The 20464-nt window shown below is 50.9% G+C and overlaps 8 protein-coding genes across 8 annotated transcripts; 6 read left to right on the top strand and 2 right to left on the bottom strand.

The window, feature by feature from the left end:
• Positions 1-259: 259 nt before the first annotated feature.
• SCP_0113400 (hypothetical protein) lies at positions 260-2377 on the top strand (the record flags this gene model as incomplete). Its single annotated transcript, XM_027753563.1, has 8 exons — positions 260-548; positions 603-845; positions 909-1111; positions 1166-1367; positions 1426-1654; positions 1716-1848; positions 2008-2183; positions 2242-2377. The coding sequence occupies 8 exons, from the start codon at positions 260-262 to the stop codon at positions 2375-2377; spliced, it is 1611 nt and encodes a 536-aa protein (XP_027609364.1).
• A 261-nt stretch (positions 2378-2638) lies between these two features.
• SCP_0113390 (hypothetical protein) lies at positions 2639-3757 on the top strand (the record flags this gene model as incomplete). The annotated part of the gene is made up of 3 exons (XM_027753562.1): positions 2639-2861; positions 2919-3032; positions 3087-3757. The coding sequence occupies 3 exons, from the start codon at positions 2639-2641 to the stop codon at positions 3755-3757; spliced, it is 1008 nt and encodes a 335-aa protein (XP_027609363.1).
• A 1006-nt stretch (positions 3758-4763) lies between these two features.
• Positions 4764-5222, bottom strand: SCP_0113380 (hypothetical protein; the record flags this gene model as incomplete). Its single annotated transcript, XM_027753561.1, has 1 exon — positions 4764-5222. One exon carries the CDS (start codon positions 5220-5222, stop codon positions 4764-4766), a length of 459 nt encoding a protein of 152 aa, XP_027609362.1.
• Positions 5223-6033: 811 nt separating this feature from the next.
• Positions 6034-6351, top strand: SCP_0113370 (hypothetical protein; the record flags this gene model as incomplete). Its single annotated transcript, XM_027753560.1, has 1 exon — positions 6034-6351. The coding sequence occupies one exon, from the start codon at positions 6034-6036 to the stop codon at positions 6349-6351; it is 318 nt and encodes a 105-aa protein (XP_027609361.1).
• A 405-nt stretch (positions 6352-6756) lies between these two features.
• SCP_0113360 (hypothetical protein) lies at positions 6757-7542 on the top strand (the record flags this gene model as incomplete). The annotated part of the gene is made up of 1 exon (XM_027753559.1): positions 6757-7542. One exon carries the CDS (start codon positions 6757-6759, stop codon positions 7540-7542), a length of 786 nt encoding a protein of 261 aa, XP_027609360.1.
• A 794-nt stretch (positions 7543-8336) lies between these two features.
• Positions 8337-14828, top strand: SCP_0113350 (hypothetical protein; the record flags this gene model as incomplete). Its single annotated transcript, XM_027753558.1, has 15 exons — positions 8337-9525; positions 9598-9622; positions 9694-9775; positions 9828-9853; positions 9905-9947; positions 9998-10030; positions 10088-10271; positions 10331-10345; positions 10398-10716; positions 10772-11037; positions 11090-11343; positions 11396-11411; positions 11541-11774; positions 14026-14463; positions 14518-14828. 15 exons carry the CDS (start codon positions 8337-8339, stop codon positions 14826-14828), a joined length of 3435 nt encoding a protein of 1144 aa, XP_027609359.1.
• A 361-nt stretch (positions 14829-15189) lies between these two features.
• SCP_0113340 (kinase-like protein) lies at positions 15190-17810 on the bottom strand (the record flags this gene model as incomplete). Its single annotated transcript, XM_027753557.1, has 5 exons — positions 15190-15404; positions 15520-16563; positions 16614-16969; positions 17490-17531; positions 17620-17810. The coding sequence occupies 5 exons, from the start codon at positions 17808-17810 to the stop codon at positions 15190-15192; spliced, it is 1848 nt and encodes a 615-aa protein (XP_027609358.1).
• Positions 17811-18073: 263 nt separating this feature from the next.
• SCP_0113330 (predicted protein) lies at positions 18074-20264 on the top strand (the record flags this gene model as incomplete). The annotated part of the gene is made up of 8 exons (XM_027753556.1): positions 18074-18334; positions 18715-18815; positions 18872-18890; positions 18945-19114; positions 19173-19199; positions 19257-19805; positions 19861-19971; positions 20024-20264. 8 exons carry the CDS (start codon positions 18074-18076, stop codon positions 20262-20264), a joined length of 1479 nt encoding a protein of 492 aa, XP_027609357.1.
• Positions 20265-20464: the final 200 nt, after the last annotated feature.

The raw sequence follows: 20464 nt of genomic DNA, 5'->3' as shown, positions 1-20464 counted from the left end.
TTCAATGCCCTGCGGCAGGCTGCAACAGATGGTTTCGCAACACATCAGGTCGCAAGAAACACATTCGAGCCCAACATGGGCATTCTTTCAGTGAAAGGTTGCCATCAAGTTCACAGCCGGGACATGAATCTACTTCATGGATGCATCATGCAGAGTTGCATGAACATGATAATTCAGACGGTAAGCCTATCATATAATATTGTCTCTTCGGGTTGATGACATTCAAGTATATATTGATCTGCATTCACATTTTCCAGATATGAACTCCGCAGACCACAACTCGCTGCCCTTCAACGATCTCGACGTAGAAAATCTTGATTTTGGTATTGAGGAATATGATTTGTACCACAACAATATCGACGAAGGGTTTGACAAGCACGAGGAAGAGTCCAATGGGTCTGATGAGTCTGATGAAGGCTCAGATGAGTCCGATGAAGACGCAGAGGAGTATGAAATGCCCAGTAGAAGCCCAAGTCCTGTCTCTGCCGATGAGGATGAAAGGACAACGCGTGAGTCTCTCGGCGTGGAGTATCATCAGTATATCAATGGTGAGAACAATGCGAAGGTGAGATCTCGCTGTGAGCTGACCTTTTTGATTACAGGTACACCTTGTGACAAGGACGGCAACTACCTACCTAAGAATACTCCTCCTACACCTCGCGATATGCCCCGATCAGATGACTGGACTCCCTATCGCAGCCAGGTTGAGTTCGAACTCGCTGAATTTCTTTACACGCGTGAGCAAATGTCCGCACCAAATATTAACACCCTCCTTGATCTCTGGGCAGCCACCTTGCTGCGACACAACGATGAACCTCCCTTTGCCAATGCGAAGGATATGTATAGTACGATACACTCAACCAAGTCTGGAGAAGTTGGGTGACAGTCTTTCAACATGACTTATCAAGGAGAAGTGCCTCAGCATGACGTTCCGCCGTGGATGCAAGCTACTTATGATGTTTGGTTCCGAGATCCACATACTGTTGCACAGAATATGCTCGCCAATCCGGACTTTGATGGAGAAATGGACTACGGTCCATTGCGCGAGTTTGATGGTGAGGAGCGTCGTCTCAAAAATTTTATGGGAGGGGACTGGGCATGGAAACAAGCGGTACGTCCTGCCCTTCAAAATTTGGCCACAGACCAGTCCTCATCTACTTTGTAGGATATTATCTCGGCTGATCCCAACACACATGGTGCAGCGTTTGTCCCTATCGTGCTCGGAAGTGACAAGACGACAGTGTCAGTGGCCACAGGACAAAACGAGTACTACCCTTTGTACATGGGGATCGGAAACACTCACAATTATGTTCGACGTGCGCATCGCAACGCGATTGTCCTCATTGGTTTCCTTGCAATACCAAAAAGTTCGTGGTGCCTATGCTTTGCTCTTATCCTTTCACTGACTCAGTACACAACTTGAAGCGGATCGGAAGTATGCTGATGATGTCAAGTTTCGCAAGTTTCGTCGACAGTTATTCCACTCATCTCTTTCGAGGATTCTGCAGTCACTCAAGCCTGGAATGACAACGCCAGAAGTCACACGCTGTGCCGATGGCCACTTTCGGCGGATAATATATGGCCTTGGGCCATATATCGCTGATTATCCTGAGCAGGCACTCCTGGCATGCATAGTGCAGGGCTGGTGTCCGAAGTGCGTCTGATTCTCCCTTGTCTTTGACATTGAAAGGGGCTACTTATACAGCTAATAACAGATGTACTGCGAGGAACACAAACCTTGATGGCAATGATAGCGGGCGTCGTTCCACCCAGCATACCGAGTTACTTGTTGAAACCTTTGAGTTGGGAATCCTTTGGGATGAGTACGGCCTTGTCGGTGATATTGTGGTAAGTACACAGTCTTGGCGATCGAAGTTCTTTTGCTTTCAAACTTCCTATTGTTCACTCTTCTTTGCTTCGGATTCTGCCTCAATATCTTTCTTTCTTTGAATGAATTTTGTTGTTTTGGCAATCATCTAATTGACGTACTTACATATTCGTTGGTAGCCCTTCACCAATGATTTTCCTCGTGCTGACATACATGAGCTCCTTTCGCCCGACCTTCTCCACCAGCTAATCAAAGGAACCTTCAAAGATCATCTGGTTGATTGGGTAGAGCAATATCTGCAAATTAAATATGGAAAGCGAAAAGCTAAAGAAATCATGGCGGATATTGACCAGCGGTACATTACTGCTTTATTTTATTGTATATCAATGTTATGATTGAGATTCTGCCTGTAGTATTGCTGCAGTTCCTGCATTCTCTGGGCTACGGCGATTTCATGAAGGTCGAGGATTCAAACAGTGGACAGGAGACGACTCCAAGGCACTGATGAAGGCAAGTCTCAGACTCAAGCATGAAACCGCGATCACATAGCATGCTAAATGTGATCAGCTGCAGGTTTACCTACCGGCGATCACTGGTTATGTCCCTCAAGATATGGTTCGTGCGATCCGAGCATTTCTCGAATTTTGTTACATCGCTCGACATAATGTCATCACCGGGAAAGACCTTGAAGATCTGAATGATGCATTGCGTCGATTCCATAAATATCGGACAGTCTTCGAGACAGCTGGCGTTCACGTCAATGGATTCTCTCTCCCACGACAACACTCTCTTTGCCACTACGAAATTCTCATGTGGGAATTTGCTGCTCCAAATGGCCTCTGCTCCTCAATCACTGAAGCAAAGCATATCAAGGCTGTGAAAGAACCCTGGCGACGTTCAAGTCGTAATGAGGCCCTCGGACAAATGCTTCTGACTAATGAAGCTCTCGACAAACTCGCTGCATCACGGGTAGACTTCGCAAGTCGTGAGATGCTCAATATGCCATCTCTCGCTGCGTCCTTTGTTGCACTTTGTAAGTTCCCTTCATTTTCATCGGTTTGTCAGCAGAACGTAACAGATATTTGTGTAGATCCCACTGAGCCTCCACAAGTTGATGAACCAAGTGCAGATGAATGGATCAATGATGCGGTGCCTGTCCCTGGACCGACAGTACATGCATATGTGACGATGGCAATTACCAAGCGTATGTTTTTGAATTTTACCATTTCCTTCTGCTAACAATTTTATTCGATGCTAGAGCATAGACACTCTCAAAGGATCGTGGGTCTTGCAGCTGAGATCAATCAACCCGAGCTTCCTGCTCTCGTTCGTCGGTTCCTCTACAATGAATTACACCCCCACAGTGATCTTCATGGGTCCAGAATCTCTCTGGATAGCTGCCCTCCGTTCAACGAGAAAATTTTCGTCCACTACTCAGCTGCCGCTACATTTTATGCTCCAAGTGATCCCTCTGGTATTGGTGGTATGCGTCGCAAACATATTAGAGCAACTCCGAGTTGGCGCAAGAAGGAGCCTCGGTTTGACTGCGTCTTTGTGAACATGGATCCCGCGAAGAACCGGCTGCACGTGCACAAACCTCTTGTTGCACGCATCCTACTATTTTTCTCTTTTTCATATCATGCAAAGCGCTATTTGTGTGCATTGGTTCGATGGTTTGAACCAGTTGGGGATCAGCCAGATGAAGACACTGGGATGTGGATGGTGAGACCGGCACTTCGAGAAGGTGAACCTTCGATGGCAGTGATTCGACTCGACCGTATTTATCGTGCAGCCCACCTGATACCGGTCTTTGGGCGAAAGCCCATACCAGAAGGTTTACAGGCATACCACTCCCTTGACGCCTTCCAAACATTCTACATCAACAAATTTGCCGATCATCATGCTTTCGAACTGCTGAGTAGCAGGTGATTAACATCGTGTCTCGAAACCTAAGGGTTCGCATGCACTGAGCAGTGATGGTACGTTTTCTCTAACACGTGTCAACGGAATATATGGTGGCAACTCACACAGGATATCTTCTTGATACAGCAGACATTCTACCCCTCTACATCGCTGCATCTATGCCATATCTATGAGATCGTTTACCTCCCGAACATTGCGTATGCACTGGGCCTAGCTCATTCATCATTTCCAGTGACACTCACCTTTCGCACCTTCCGGCTTCAACTGTGTCCGATCTCGATGGCCCTTCAGCTTCTCGACGAGCACTGCGGTCATGCCAGGGAAAAAGTCAGGGCTGAGGCCGTGCCGGATAAACAGCATGAGTATGGATGTGAGGATGATCATCGAGAATGGTACTCACGCAGACCGCGGAAGCGATACTCATATCCATCCGTAAAACTTCAAGGAGCACCATCGTTTCCTGTGGGAATGGCCGCAAAAGCGATTTTTCAACTCCTCGGACTATGCAGGCCCAGCGGAGCCAGCATTTGCAGCATCCCCTCACCCCCCCCTTCCTTCCATGAATGCCTTCAGGCCTCCGATGGTTTCTTCCACCAAGCTGCGGCAGAATGCCTTGTCCAAGCCCTACACTTTAGGCGCGTGTACAAGAACGCCTCGATGTCATTCTAGAATGCATTCTCTTGTGTTTGTCCTTGTAGCAACATTGCCGACATAAATTGTGAATTGACACGTTCCCCGAAAATTTGAATCAGAGTATAGTAAGTCTCGTAAGACCCATTTTACATACCGTTTGGTCGTGCCGATGGGCACCTTTTCCTAGAGCATCCGTAGCTTTGGCATAATCCCAGTCGATCAACAACCCTCGCCCTTCGAGGGTAATTAAGACGTTTCCCGCGCTGATGCCCCGGTGCAAATACTTGGCATCCTCGTATGCTCGCAGGTGCACTATCATCCATACGGAAATGAGGCTCACTCTTCAAGTACCAACAGCAGTACCAGAGAGCACGTACCTTCAACCGCATCGGCGATCACCGCCACAAAGCTCATTGGTGTTCGTGAACGACGTGAGGTCCCGTGCGACCTCGCGCAAGACCAACCGGTAGTGTAGATGTCCTGTCTGTATTGCCACCAAAAGCTGGGCCGCATGATTCCAAGGTTCATACACTAGCGCCTGGGTCTTCATCGCATGGTCGAGTACATCACCGTGCCGCTCCACAGTGGGGATATATGACGCATTGTGTGTGCGCAGGGAAGCTAGTATGTCACCCTCCTTCTCGAGATCTTCTGCAAAAATCCGCCATGTATCTTTGAGGTACACCACCTTGCGCTGCTGTAGATCATAGACAGGACACCCGCGGGTGGCATGCCCTACAAGCGAGTCCAGGGAGCACTTCGGCATAGGCCTGATATACTTGTAGGTTTCGGACTCGGCGACATACTGTGAAGGCCCTGCGTCAACAAGACGCACCATTTCATGGCTAATCCCAGCGCGTAGCAGCAGGCTGCAAAGCAGAAAGGTTAGAAGCCAAATCAAACAATGAACAGGCCTTCGCAAGTGGCAAACACAATGGGCGACATAGGACTCCTTCAAACCCAAGGCGTTCGCTACTTGTGAGCCATAGAAAACAAGATGGCTTACCGCAGTCTCTCTTTCGGCAAGGCGCAGACAATCTGGGGAAGAAGTCAACAAAGTGCCTCTAGGAGTCCGACAAGATCCACGAAGTGAGCGATATAGGGCTCCTTCAAACCCACTTCATGGAGTCGGATGGGTGGTTTATGATCTCGCTCACCCGTAGGGCCAAAAAGGTACCGGAAGCGCTGGCAAAACGCAGCTTGCAGGGGAACTGGCAGCAGTGGAACTGTGAGGGCAAGCTGCATCGGGTTCAGCTGGGAGATCAGGGTGGTTGGGTGGCACAGCAGCATGGTGAGCAGTACGTTAGGAGCGTCGCGCCTTTGTAGACATGTAAATGCGACGCGTTTGGCCATGTTGACGCGTTTGCACGTGTCCACCGCTGCCTTCTTCGTAGTACAAGCGCCTCGCGGCCTTCCCCACCTCAAACTCCGGCCGCGGTGCTGCCATTAATCTACGTAGGAGCGGGTTTCGGTGACATGGGTAAACAGGGGTGAGTTGACGTATTCTTGCCGCATTCGTCGAAGTTCACGTTTCCTCAGGATCACCCCCTGGAGCATGTCCGAAAAATCATTAAGGAACAGGGCGACATGAGCAACTGCAAGATAAGCTCATGCAACTTGGTGCTTTGAAGTTTGTTCCACACGTGGTGATGAAGTTGCTCGGAATCATTCCCTATCCTTGGCAGCAAGTGCGTGAATTGCCGGTTCTTTACCGCATAACTGGCACCATTACTTTCATGAACGAGATTCCGCGTGTGATAGAACCAGTCTATCATGCCCAGTGGAGTAGTATGCGGCGTGCTGTGCATAGGGAGAATCGCGACCGGAGACTTTTCCAACACATGCGTTTTCCACCTTTTGATGACGAAGAGCCTCCCCTTGACTATAGCGACAACACGTTGGATGTGGAACCATTGGAGGCTATTCAACTGGAGCTTGACAAAGAGGAGGACGCAGCAACCTCCTAGTGGTTCTATGATCCGAAGCCGTGAGTCGATACGTTTCGTCAATGGTGCTTCATACCGCTACTGGTCGCTAACTCTTCCTGCCATGGCCAATTTGTATTGCGTTGGCCGGACGTTGTTATCAGATCACGCAGACGGCAATTCTAGCTATCTCTTCGACAAGAGGTTTTTCTTCACTGCAAAGACTTTGAACATGGCGATTCTTGGCGGTCCACAGTTCGAGCCGCTCTATAGGGATATCGACACTTGACGAGGATTGGAACGAGTTCAACGACATCAACAAGGTCATCATTTGTCAACAGATTAGAGCCGAATATAAGGTCGCATTTCCCCACCTCTACAACTCTCTTCCTCGCTCCGTCTATATCTCTCCTTATCACAGTCCGGAAAATGTGTATATTCGCACGGATGATCCCGACTCGCCCGCCTTCTACTTCGATCCCCTCATCAATCCAATATCACTTCAGTCACGAAGACATGATATTCAGGCCGAACGATGTTGACGACGTCGATTTTGAGCTCCCAGAAGATCTTGACCCATTCCTCGAGAAGCTGCTGGAGAATGGTGTTACCGCTGATGCCATTGCCCTCTGGTGGGCGCCTGACCCCTACAGCCGTCGTTCGGGACATACGCAACAAGTGCAGGATATACCACTCGTCAAGAACTGGTATCTTGAGCATCGCCCTCCCGGTCAGCCTGTGAAAGTTTGCGTCTCACAACGCACCGACTTGGGAGGCAATCACCACGCACATCTACCGCGCGATCTCGCACTGCACAAACAAGCCAAGAGTACAGAATATCTATGGAACCGATGTCGAATCTCTCTCACTCATTCCCCCGTCGCATGCACAGAGGCCGCCAATGCGAACGCTGCAAATAATGGTCAGCAAGGGGACGTCGATAGCGAGGAAAACCTACCAGCAGCACTGCAGACGCCGACGGCACACCTCCGAGCTGGAAACTGCGCAGCACAAACACGAGCAGAGGAGAACACCAAGGAGAGGAGAGCGGACGAGCGGAAAATGCAAGGGAAATGGAATGAAGACTTCACCGAACCCGCGCTGCACCCTCCCAGTTCCCAGCCTCCTATGCTACACACCCACAGGACCAGGACCCATCGTAAGCTTCCCGCGCAGAACGCAACAGCACCGCAGACGTCTTCCTCCGCCCTTATCCAGCCGAAAAGGTTATGACGAAGAAGCACCTCTTCAGACATCTGAAGGTGACCAAGTTCTTCCAAACGACGCATCTTGATGGGGTTGAAACTGGCCTGCAAGTGTGCAGACAAGGCTACAGCATGTTAAACTTCCTTATTCACCGCAAAGTTAGTAACTTTGATATGCATGCTATCGCTCAAGCTAACAACCGCCCTTCCAGAACCTGAACTATCTTCATCTGGATTACAACATGAATCTCAAGCCGGTCAAGTAATGTCCTCATATCTGTAAACCGAGTCTATATTTATACGTCATGCCAGGACACTGACAACGAAGCAACGCAAGAAGTCTTGCTTCGGAAATGCCTTCACCTGTATTGCGATATCCTGCATCTCACCAAGCTCGACGCACGTGTACAATTTCATCCTCCCCACGTTGACGCGCTCCAACTCGCGGATGCGCTGCAGTATATTTTTGCACATATCGGTGCATTGATGGGCATGTATAGATATAAGTACAAGGTGAGTTTCGAATTATTGTGGAATCCTTCTCTCCTCTTCTCTCCTCGAAAAGAGTTGCTTATGCGGCATGCAGTTGATGCATCAAGTGCGAATGACGAAAGATCTGAAGCATCTGATCTACTATCATTTCAACATCGGTCCAGTCTGTAAGGGTCCTGGCTGTGGTTTCTGGGCGCCGGGATGGCGCGTGGGGCTTTTTTTCATGCAAGGTATTGTGCCGCTGCTGGAGAGATGGCTTGGCATCAGAGCACATACAAATCCTCGAACAATGGGTACCCACGTCCACGGTACGACAGCAACCAATTACTCATGCTTCCGGCTCCGTTGTTAGTCAACAATCGTCCAGTTGGTTCGACGTCTGCATCTGTCTCTACCTCGGGCCGGTCCCGCTCCAGTGAGGAGGGTAACGGGTCTGACATCAGTTCCCAACAGCGGCTGGTTCCTAGTGCGCAGGATTATCATGAAGGTTACGACAACACGCCATATTATCCCCTGTCAATCTCACACCAGGGTGCTGGATTCGAGGAGAAGGTGTCACGCACTGCGGGGGTGCACAGTGGAGTCCTTCAGCAAGCCACTGTGTCTAATCAGTATCCAGGAGAGACATACAATCCGTACTTCCAACAGCCTCCGACTGGGTATGAGGATATGCCCATTCCATTCACCACCGATCCGGATGACATGCCCATCTTACCCACACCTGCATCGCCTGCTCGCACCAGGCAACGTGGCGTCAGCCTAGTGGATAATGGCCCAGTTCCAGGCCCCGGTGGCATACGGCGTGTGGCAAGGCAGTCAAATGCCAAATGTGCGTCCTCACAGGCGCCTCCGCAGAATCAGTATTCTCGGTCATCGTCGTCTCCTTACACGAACCTTCCCCTGGTGCTGCTCCTTGGCAACCTTTTGGCTCGTCAGTTTGAGGGCCGAAACAGCGAGGGTATTGCAAAGACCATGACGAAGCAGCGTGTCGAATCACACTATGATCTGGAACTCCGTGCGGCAGTCATGCACGACATTCTAGACATGATGCCGGAATCCATCAAGCAGAACAAATCCAAGATGATCTTGCAGCGTCTTTCAGAGGTGTGGCGTTGCTGGAAGGCCAACATTCCTTGGAATGTTCCCGGTATGCCGACTGCGATTGAGAACGTCATTCTGCGGTATATCAAGAGCAAGGCCCACTGGTGGTGCTCTGTAGCCCACTACAACCGCGAGCGTATTAGACGTGGTGCTACTGTCGACAAGGCGGTGGTGAAGAAGAACTTGGGACGGCTGACTCGCCTTTATTTAAAGGCTGAGCAGGAGAGACAGCATGGATATCTGAAGGATGGACCGTATATCAGTGCTGAAGAGGCCGTAGCAATCTACACGGCAACCGTGCATTGGTTGGAAAGTCGCAAGTTCTCACCCATCCCTTTCCCTCCACTCAATTACAAGCATGATACCAAGCTGCTTGTTCTTGCTCTCGAGAAACTGAAGGAGGCATACTCAGTGAAAGGTGAGTGGTCAATTTTCTGTGTCATCGTCATCATTAAATTTGCATAAGGACGTTTGAACCAATCCCAATGAGAGGAGCTTGCACTCATTGAGCAAGCGTATGATAATCCACTTGAATGTAGGTTTCGCGCGATTACCTCTTTGATCTGTTCTTACCCGGCATTACAAGGTCTTTCTCGTATCAAATCGATACATATGACAAGCTCATCCCTTGCTATGACATTGAGCCCGTCGAGAAGATTACAGATGCTGTAAGTCTAAATCTTCGTCTGATTTGCTAAAATGACTGACCACTTCCCTCAGTACTCAGACCAATTCCTGTTCTTTGAGTGTGTACACCTAGAGTTGTTACATTTTTCTTTGTTGACCGTCCATGACAGGGCAGATAAGCGAGGACTCTTCTCGGCATGGATCAAGCTGGCAGTATGTTTTTATTAGCCTTGTAGCTCGTGTCAGTACTAATTTATTCATAGGACACTGAACCGCCGCCACTACTTGTATACAAGGTAATGTTTGCTCTTAGCGAACACGTAGTGTCGAAGATTGACAACACATCTTTCTAGTGGTGTCAAGGAATCAACAACTTGACAGACATATGGGAGACCAGCGACGGCGAATGCAACGTTCTAATGGAGACTGTCCTGTCGAAAGTCTATGAGAAGATTGACTTGACGCTCCTCAACCGGCTGTTGCGACTTATCTTGGACCACGATCTTGCTGATTACATCACCGCGAAGAATAACACAGGTGAGTGTCTGGTCGAAGATGCTGTGTACATATGTACTGACGCTGATTACTCCATTCAGTTCTCACGTACAAGGGTAGGAATTCACGTCTTGCGCATTGCCTCGTCGTCTTATCTCTTATTTGTAGATATAGCACACACGAACGCATATGGAATGATTCGCGGCTTGCAATTCTCTGCCTTCGTATTCCAGTACTATAGCTTGGTTCTCGACCTGTTAATTCTTGGTCTCCAACGTGCGAGCGAGATGGCGGGGCCTCCGCAGATGCCAAACAATTTCTTACAGTATCGCGACTCTGCAACTGAGACTTGTCATCCGATCCGACTGTACTCGCATTACGTCGATCATCTTTATATACTCTTCTGCTTCACCGCAAAAGAGTCCCGGGACCTCATCCAGCAGTATCTCAGCACAAATCCAGACCCAACCAACAACAACGTCATCAGGTACAACAACAAGCGGTGCTGGCCTCGAGGCTGTCGTATGCGATTGTGATGTCAGTCTGGGTCGCGCCGTGTTCTGGAATGTCAAGCAGAGTCTTCCGTGTTCCTTGACGACGATTGAATGGGAGGATACATTCGTCAGCGTATTTTCGAAGGACAACCCTCAGCTTCTATTCTCGATGTGTGGGTTCGAGGTCCGTATTCTGCCGAAAATCCGAACGATGGGCGGGGAACGGTTCTCGTTGAAGGACACAGTATGGAACTTGACAAACGAGCAGTCGAAGGAGCGCACTGCTCAGGCATTCCTTCGAGTATCGGACGAAGGTACGAGAAGAAGGGTTGGGCGTATTTACAGAGCTAATGTTTCTCACTGCAGGTGTCCAGCAGTTCAACAATAGGATCCGGCAAGTGCTGATGAGTTCCGGGTCTACCACTTTTTCGAAAATTGTGAATAAGTGGAACACTGCACTTATCGGATTGATGACATATTACCGTGAAGCTGTCATCCATACCAATGAACTACTCGACTCTCTTGTTAAGGCAGAGAACAAGATTCAAACTCGCATCAAGCTTGGTTTGAACAGCAAGATGCCATGGCGTTTTCCGCCAGTAGTGTTTTATACACTGAAGGTGCGTGCGACTTTTTTCGATCCCGACGGAGGGCACTGACGTTGTCTCTCAGGAACTTGGGGGCTTAGGTATGCTTTCCATGGGCCATGTGCTTATCCCTCAGAGTGACCTTCGGTGGTCGAAGCAAACTGACGTTGGGAGGTATTTCGTTTTTGTTACTCGCCTGGTACCAGCTTCTAATTGCTGTGTTTCCTTAGTTACCCACTTTCGAGGGGGGATGTCGCACGAAGAGGATCAGCTTATCCCTAACCTCTACAGATATCTCCAGCCGTGGGAGGCCGACTTCCTGGATTTCGCTCGCGTGTGGTCCGAATATTCGATGAAGCGCAAAGAAGCCAACCTGCAGAATCGTCGTCTGACGTTGGAAGATCTTAAGGATAGTTGGGACCGCGGCACCCCCTGGATCAACACCCCGCTCCAGGAAGATCGTTGTATGCAATTAAATTCCGAAGTGTAGATTCACACTCTGGTGGAGCCCGCCCATCAGTCGTGCTAATGTCTACAAATTGCACTTGGGAAGGGGCGATTGGAAGGCCTTTCGCAGGATTAGTCCTGAGAACTGACCATCGATTTTCTCGATGAGACGGAATTCATGGAAGTCGAGACGATTTCTGCTTGTATGATAGAATTGATCGAAATTTTTAAGTAAGGGCCCACTTAACTGTTCTGTGCGTCTGAATACACTTGCAGCCTAGTTGATTTTCTTTTTTTACTTACTTGACTTTGATACTGTAACGAGTCCAATCTTGTACCTCTGCGTGCCTTAACAGCATTTACTTAGCCTACTTGAATTTACTTACCAGCCCGGTGTTCTTATTCCAGAGCGGAAAGTATGACTAAGAAGAAGGTGACAATTGCTGATGTAGTTCATATCTAATCTCTCCCTCATATCTTATCACTCGATCTTATCATGCGAGATGGCATCGCTAAATCCCCATGTCAAGCTCCCGACCCTCACGGGAGATAATTACTATGACTGGAAATTTGCGGTTTCCATGGTCATGCGGTGCAACGCGTGCTGGGACGTTGTAAGTGGAAAGGTGTCGAAGCCTGCCGAAGACAAGTTGGGAGACTGGCCAAAGAAAGCGGAAGATGGACTCACACTGATCGGGCTCACAGTCGATCCGAGCCAGTATGGCTACATTCGTGATTGCGCGGATGGACCGGCGGCATGGAAAGCATTGGCGGCGGTCTACGAGAAAAATAGCCGCGCGAACTGAATCGCCCTCAAGCGTCAATTCTACAATTTCGTGCATGATCCCAAGTGTCCGATCCGGGATTACATCAGCGGCATTACCGATTTGGCAGCGAAGTTGAAGGGCATTGGAGTTGCGCTCGAAGATGAAGATGTTACTGATGTCCTTATATTCAATCTACATGAGGACTACTCTAATATCGCGGGCACACTCACAGCCACCAAGGGTGATCTGAAGATAGCAGATGTGACAGGTGCTCTAGTCGACGAAGAAGGACGACGCGGAGGATTGCCTAAAGCGGACGATGAAAAAGAAGTCGAGAATATGGCATTATTCGCGCAGAAAGAACGTGACAATCGAAATCGTAACGTGGAATGTTACAATTGCGGAAAGCGTGGTCACATTGCTCGTGATTGTCGCTTACCGGGCAGGTACAACGAAAAGAATTCGGCAAAGGCCGAGAAGGCGTCGGTTGCCTTTGATTTGCGAGATGTTGCATTTTGAAGGGTTAGGGTTACCGTGGGAATCAAGGGAAGTACCTTGGGAACGAAGCATAGGCTCTGCTGTCGTGGTCGAAGGATCTGGCGGGATGGTAGCAGGAGGCTCTCTTGTCACGAGCATAGGGCTCCCACAGCATATAGCGAGGTACAGGATTTCCAAGTATGGATAGCCGATGAATTTTGGAGATGCCGAATTGAGGGGGTGTGTTGGAGGTGCGGATTAGCAATCCGGCATCTACGGAAAGGTCCGGGAAAGGTCCGTAGGGTTAGGATTAGTAAGGACAATGTCTCGAGAACAGTCTGGTAGTTTCTAGTCTTTTAGTTTACAGTATATAAGGAGCTCAACAGGCTTCTATGTAGTTAAGCCAATTTCTATTCTCTTCTACTCGTAGCCCGAGGCGCAGTTGCTTACAATCTCGGCACCTTGCAGGCCGTGCTGTACTTACGCGTCAGGTCACGCTTGAGGCGCGTATGTCACAGACTGTGACTGGAGGGTGGCAGTCAACCAATTCGGCGTCCTATCACGTCTATCCTTTACAACATCCACCATCGAGTTGCAGACAAAACCATAGAGCGATGGGCATCCACGTCGCACAGCAGGTCTAATTAAGATTTCCTGTCGAGATCTCTGACATCTTCATCGATCACCTACACGACGATGTACGGACACTCGCTGCCTGCACGCTCGTTTGCCATGCGTGGACGTACTCCAGTCGACTTCACCTCTTTCATACGGTCTGTGTGTAGCACGGGACGGTAGCTTCCATGCCTTTCTCGAATTTCTCGTTGCCTCGCCACCCATCTGTCATTATATCCGTTGCCTTGAGTTCACTGTACGGCCGAAGGCAACGACATCTGCTGCCGTGCAGAGTTGCGTCGGAAACGCTAGCGCGAGAAACTCTGTGTTGACGCGGAGTTCATCCACTCCGTGTTTTCGAAACTTCGTCGGCTTCGAGCGTTCAAGCTTAGCCTCGTGCGCTTCGCAGGCAGGCGCACCTGTGGGCCTGTCATCTCAAACCCGATCAAGTTGGATGAGCTGACGATCCTGGAGGCGGGCAGCGACGAAAGTACCATCCAGGACTTCCTCAGCATCATCGGGCTCTGCTCGGAGATCCAGTCGCTGTCCTTACGACACCTTCAGTACGATGTAGATTTGGCGGGGAAGAGAATGCTCCGGATCCAGACTCCCACTGAAGTGCGCTCGATTGCGACTGCATTGTCCCTCTCGCGAGGCATTACCGGAGACGCGTGTCGTGCGGTCAGAAAAGTACTCCCCATGCACGCTTTGAACTCTGTGAAGGTATACTGTGAAGTGTGGGAAGACGTGATGGCCTTCGGTGCATTGCTGCGCGACGCTGGGCCAAATATCATCGAGGTGTATTTCAACCCGTCGGGACCGATTATGGACCTCTCATGGGACCCGGGTGAGCAAAGTCATTGGCTTTTGTTAACATCGCAGCTGATTTCGTTCCTTCCAGTGACCAACGAGATGGATCGACTCCCCACAGGCGCCTGGAATGTGCTCAATTTCGCATCATGCACGTCCCTGCAGTCCCTTGTCTTCGCCTTTGACCTAGAACATCATGGGCTGTACATACCTACTATGAACTCGAATGTTTGCTTCGATGATAACGTCTTTGTTTTAAATGTCTGCGTGTCTCAACCGATCCTGCTCCACAGAGCAGCCATAGTCATAGCAAGGGTACGCATAAGTGTTCGGTTCTACTACACTAGAACTGTATGGTCGGAGGGGCTACAGGGAGTACTCGAGACAAGGAAATACGTATAATGTAATAACATATTGTATGCGGATGGTGCTGTCAGTAATCAAAGCTCAGAGCGTACGTGAGGATGAGGTCATGCAGGTATGCTATGGTGGGCGGGTCAATTAGAGAAAACATAATGTGAGTTGCACGAATGTCTAGTCTAGTGGTCATGATGAGGCGTGTCAGTGAGACAGCGACGAAACAGACGGACAGCGAACTGGCAGTGAACACGAAATCGGCACGGGAAAAAGAACGACTGAAAGAGAAGCTGGAAGGAGAAGAGGATGGGTGCGCACGGTGCCGTTATGCATCAACACGGCTGGACGGTGCATCACGCCATGTTCCCCGGATCTTCCGCCACATAGACCGGAGCACGCGCCGACATCACCATCCACAGAGGTCATCGCTCATCAGGTCGACCTCCAGCCACGGATGATGAATGAGATCGCGTGCTTGCATCCGCTCGCGGTAGTCGATGATGAGCATGGGCTCGAGGAATGCGCAAAAAGCCTCTGAGTTTTCTTCCGTCCAGAGATACTTCTCGGCCATGACCCGCTTGAGCGGCCACGGCTTGAGGCTGCGGATGTATCGCAAGGCGCCTATCACGACATGACACAATTCAAAAGTCAGCACGCAACCCAACCCACTATAGCGCCGTCAGAGATCGTGCGCGGGCACGCGACCCAACGGCGCCATAAAAGGACAGTAACCTACCGGTGCTGTCAAAAAGCTCGCGACTGAACCTCCCGCCAAACTTCACGTCCGGACTGAAATCCCCCATCAGCTCGATGATCTGCGCCATATGGTCGTCGTCTTTTCCGAAGACGTCCCCTTGGCTCTGCGGGTCGAACAGGTACTCGGCAGTCAGCAGCTCGAAGATCACGCACGCTGCGCTCCAGATATCCGCCGTTGTACCCCAGTCTGTGCGCCCTAGAATCACCTCGGGCGCGCGATATTGTCGCGTCTGGATGTCCTCGGCGAAGTGCTTCTGTATGGGTGTCGCGTTTCCGAGGTCGGCGATCTTGACGGAAATGGGTAACGATGGTACGGCGTTGGAAGGGGGAGATGCGGGACGACTCGGAGGTTGCGAAAGGCTAGAGCAACATGTAGGGCACATGGGGGTGTCAACTGGCTCGGAAGTGAGGTTGTGGGGTGCAGTCTGTGACAACAACGACGGGCCCGTGCTCGGTTTGAGCTGCTGTGGTCGTTCATCCAGTGAGTCGGTTACCACCGCCGTACCCTTCACTATCCCCGCTTCCCTCTCGCACAGACATGAATAGATACCTGGGCTGGACACGATCGAAATCTTGTTCAAACCGGATACCACGCTCCCGACCGACGTCGCCATGGTCTCGTTGCTCATCGACGTGATGAAGCTGGACGACGCGAACGCAGACCCTGAACCTGAACTCCCGCTCAACGAGTCTGATACATCGCTCGAGCTGGACTTCTGCTTCCCTTTCTTCAAGGCTGCATTTAGACGCACGACACTGTGTGTGCTCCCCTTGCGGGACATGTGCATGTCGGGCCGTGTAACGGGACTAGCGCTCACCAGTCCGGGGCTGTAGGACGAAGGGCTAGACAGAGGCTGCGAGTCGAAGATGTGCACATGCCGCTCGCGACCACCAGGACGCCGAGGTATTATGACGCCTGTCCGCCCCAACTGTTTCGGTGGCACACCCACCTTTCGGGATGTGGGTGACGGGATGACCTCGAGCTCAGCCTGAATATGGGATTCCACATCAGGAATTGAAATCACTGCGCACGCAATCAGTCAAGTAATCGATGCCACAAGTGGTAACACGCACTGATATTCTCGGGCTTGATGTCGGTATGCACCAGCTTGCACTCGTCGTGCAGGTACTCAAGACCCAGTAAGATCTGCTTCGCGACAACTTTTACCAGTGCTGGTGCGACACCAGTCTTCTTGTGTCGCTCAATTAACGCCAGAAGGTTTTCGCCCAGAGGCTCGAACACTATGCACACGTGTGTATCCTCCGGACCGCAATGCTGGAACGAGTCAAGAAACGACACAACGTGTTCACGCCCAACGTGTGCGTGGTTCGCTTCCATCACCTCGCCGAGTAACTTAATCTCGTCTCTGGCAGTTTCCGCATAACGCCCGGCAGATTTAACCACCTTGAGGGCGGAGTGGCGGTTCGCTCTGAGAAGGAGAAGTCAGTGATGGATCTATTGAGGTGAGCACAATTCATTCTCCGTGGGACTCAAACCACAGAAGCTGCTGAGAGACGCGACGCGTGGCTAGGGTACGTACCACACTGTGGAGTAAAGGCGTTCCGAGTACACAGAGTCGCGGCTCACGCTATTGCATTCTACCATACGTAGCACAAACACCGGAAGGCAGAACATGAGTTCGTCGCCACAGCAGCATCGACATGCCGCCGTACAAATGGAACAAAAAGTCAGACGGCAAGCATCTGTTCGCTGCACACACTCGCAGCCGGACATCCGCAAATTCCGCTCCTAGCAACCGTCAAGACCAATCCGTCTGTCTCAGACTTCGAGCTCAGAAGTCAAATTCGGTGCACTGCCGTTGAGACGTCGCGTGAGAATGACACCGGATAAAATCCTATCCATATCTTTACACCAATAAGACTCTGTCGAGTCACCACGGAGAACCCAGAAAACGATGACAGGAGAACATGGGAAGACGGAAGACTCACTGTGTATCCTTCACGAGCCAGACAGTCGAAAAATGGCCCCATCTGATTGTGGGATTCGAATATCAGTCTGAGCGACCACAAAAATAACCTCTGAAAGCCATAAAGTCTGAAATAGGAACAATGAACGTACCCAAGCTTCCGGAGTACGACGTACTGCCCGTTCTTGAAGGAGTCCTGAAGCTTAACCTGGAGATAACCGCCAGTGTTGTAGTCGGCCGGCGATTCCTCATCCTTGGAGTGCACATCTGGCACGGGAAGAATCTTGGGGCCAGCAGGGGTGACGACGTACTGATATTTGGCACAGGGTTGTTTCGGTGCCATAGAAAGGACAGAGACAGAAAGAGGCGAACCTGTCTATTTGCCTCCTCCCGGCCTTATCATCCTTATCGCTGACGAGCTGCGTCCGGACCTTCTCCCATTATTACCGACTGGTTCGGCATTTCCCTGTCGGAGATTTAAAATTGGAGTTCCGTCTGGCTTGCTGAAGCTTTGCTCGGGCTTTTCCTAGTTTCCTACGCCCGTCGGAGCTCGAAAACGCAATTTTCCCAGTGGGCCCCTGTTGCTGACTCTTGACTCTTGCCATCATGGCTGCTTCTCCTCTAACGACCGACGGTCCTAACGCGCAGCCTCCAGCAGAAAAATGGAACAGCATGGACGTGGACCCTGTGATGGGTGATACAGGCGACGCTGGCAACACCATTATACCTGGAGATGAGCGTCACGGCGCTCCAGTACATGGTTCAGACAATCCAGACTACGCGCGTGCAAGCTCTGCGGTGGGCGACGGTACGGACGCCTCTGGTAATAAGTCTGAGGCGGGCTTTCGCGGCGAAAAACAGGTCAAGGTGCTTTTCAAGTCTGTTCGTCTATTCCTCCTGCTTGTGAGCTGCACTTGTCTGTCTGCGCCACCACGCACTCGTTTCTAGCGACTTGCGACACGGCTGTTGCTCAGTGCATGGCGGCGGGTCTGTTGCGCAGTCTTTCTGGGTTTGTTCATCCAAGGCGATCGGTCGAACAACAATTGCAACGTAGCTGTAACAAGGATCGTTCTGCCAGTCTGCCCTTGCTTGACATCGCGTTTTATTTGTTCCTTCTCGTCTTATGAATTGCCCTACGGTTGCACATTACCTTCCTGCACGCCCAGGGACTGGACGTCATATATAGTTGCTGACAGCTCACACTGTTGTCTCTGTGTTCTTACTGGGTGTTCATGATGTCTCCGCAGCCGAACAAAGTCTACATTGGTGGTCTGCCAGAGCATACTCGCAAGGAGGATCTAGAGAGTTGCTTTGGTAAAATCGGCAACATTGTTAACATCGAGTTGAAGTGAGTGAATATGGTGTTCTCATGGTTGGTTTGTACTGATGCGAGTCGTGTTGCAGAGTCGGCTACGGGTTTGTAGTACGTAACATGATGTTTTTATTGCGCACGACTTCGTCTTGACTTGTTTCAAAGGAATTCGACAACCGTGAAGCTGCGGAAGAGAGTGTGGCGAAATATCATGAGGGATACTTCATGGGCAACAAAATTCGTGTCGAGCTTTCTCATGGAGGAGGAAGAACTGCTAAATATAGTGGTGACCCTGGTGCATGTTTCAAGTGCGGTCAAATGGGCCATTGGGCAAGGTGTGTTTGATACACTCAGTTTTACCTAAGCTACGATTCAACCTACCGTTGATTATAGAGAGTGCCCCAATCATGCCTCAAACGGGTGAGCATTGTCTTTTTTCTTCTCCGAATGCATGTTCTGATTGGTTCTGTGATATAGCCATCGCCGTGTGAGCCATACAAGTGATGCTCCCCTTATTGATCGTATTCAGCCACCAAGAGATTATCCGCCACCCCCAAGAGACTACCCACCTTACCGTGATGATTACGGCCGGTATCCGCCTCCTCGAGACGTACGCTATCCGTACGAGTATCCCCCGCCCCCTCCTGGACGTGACTACAGACGACCACCATCCCCTCACAGAGAGTATCGTGACTACCCTCCGGCTCCTCCTGTTCGCGCAACTCGTGAGTATGATGACTACAGACTGAGAGGCCCTCCCCCTCCGCCTCCGCCGCCGCCTATACCTCCTCCTCGTTATGAGTCTCGTCCAGGCTATTATCCACCCGAAGGTGATGCGGCGCCTCCCGGCTATCCTCCACGATACGGCCCTCCGCCGCCACGCGACTACTATGACCGCTATGAAAGGCGACCTGGACCACCTGAGAGGTACGGTTCTTACCCTCCGCCACCTGTTGTGCGACCTCGAACACCACCTGGTGGTCCTCCCTCTAGGGCGCGAGAGGAATTCGACCGACCACCTGCTCGGTATATATTTCATAGGCTGTGGACAAGAAGTCGATACTGACGGAAGATTGTGTAGTGATTATGTTGCTCCACCGGAACTCCGCACCCGACCGGCTAGTCCACCTGCTTCACGGTATCCCGACTATCCGACTCGCACTGCCACCACGGATGCTCCTGCGCGGTACAGGTAATCACAGTGCATGTTCTGCTGCGAATCTCACTGACTAGCACGGTCACAGACGACGGTCTCAAAGCCCTCCACCTCGGGCGGCCTCCGGCGCGTACGAATCGGCGGGCTACCAACCTGGGGCAGGTGGTGCTTCTTACACTGGCGGCTCTTCTGGTGGCTTCGCGGGCAATGGTTACCCTAGCAGTGCTCCTGGCGGTGCTCCTCCTCGTAGTGCGGGCACTGGCAGAGACTATCCTTCGCGACCTCCGCGCGAATCCGGAGAACCTAGCGGAAGCTACAGGAGGCCGTAAAAATATCGATGTAACTTATGACGCTGGCGTTACTATCGACCGGCTAGATTGCAGTGACTCGTTCATGTTCGGGATGTCTGGGAGGGTTCTGCGCGCTTGCGCGTGTGCTGGTTGCTTGCTGCTGGGGAGCCTTGCCCTGCCTGGGTCTTGACACGTCTTATCTTACTCCCAGTATTGTTTCTCGTTCGCGCGTCGTTCTT

This window comes from Sparassis crispa (genome assembly GCF_003851025.1).
Source record: "Sparassis crispa DNA, contig_000000F, whole genome shotgun sequence".
Classification (NCBI taxonomy): domain Eukaryota; kingdom Fungi; phylum Basidiomycota; class Agaricomycetes; order Polyporales; family Sparassidaceae; genus Sparassis; species Sparassis crispa.
The sequence above is the reverse complement of the archived record's forward strand: the minus strand, read 5'-3'. Positions and strand labels throughout refer to the sequence as shown.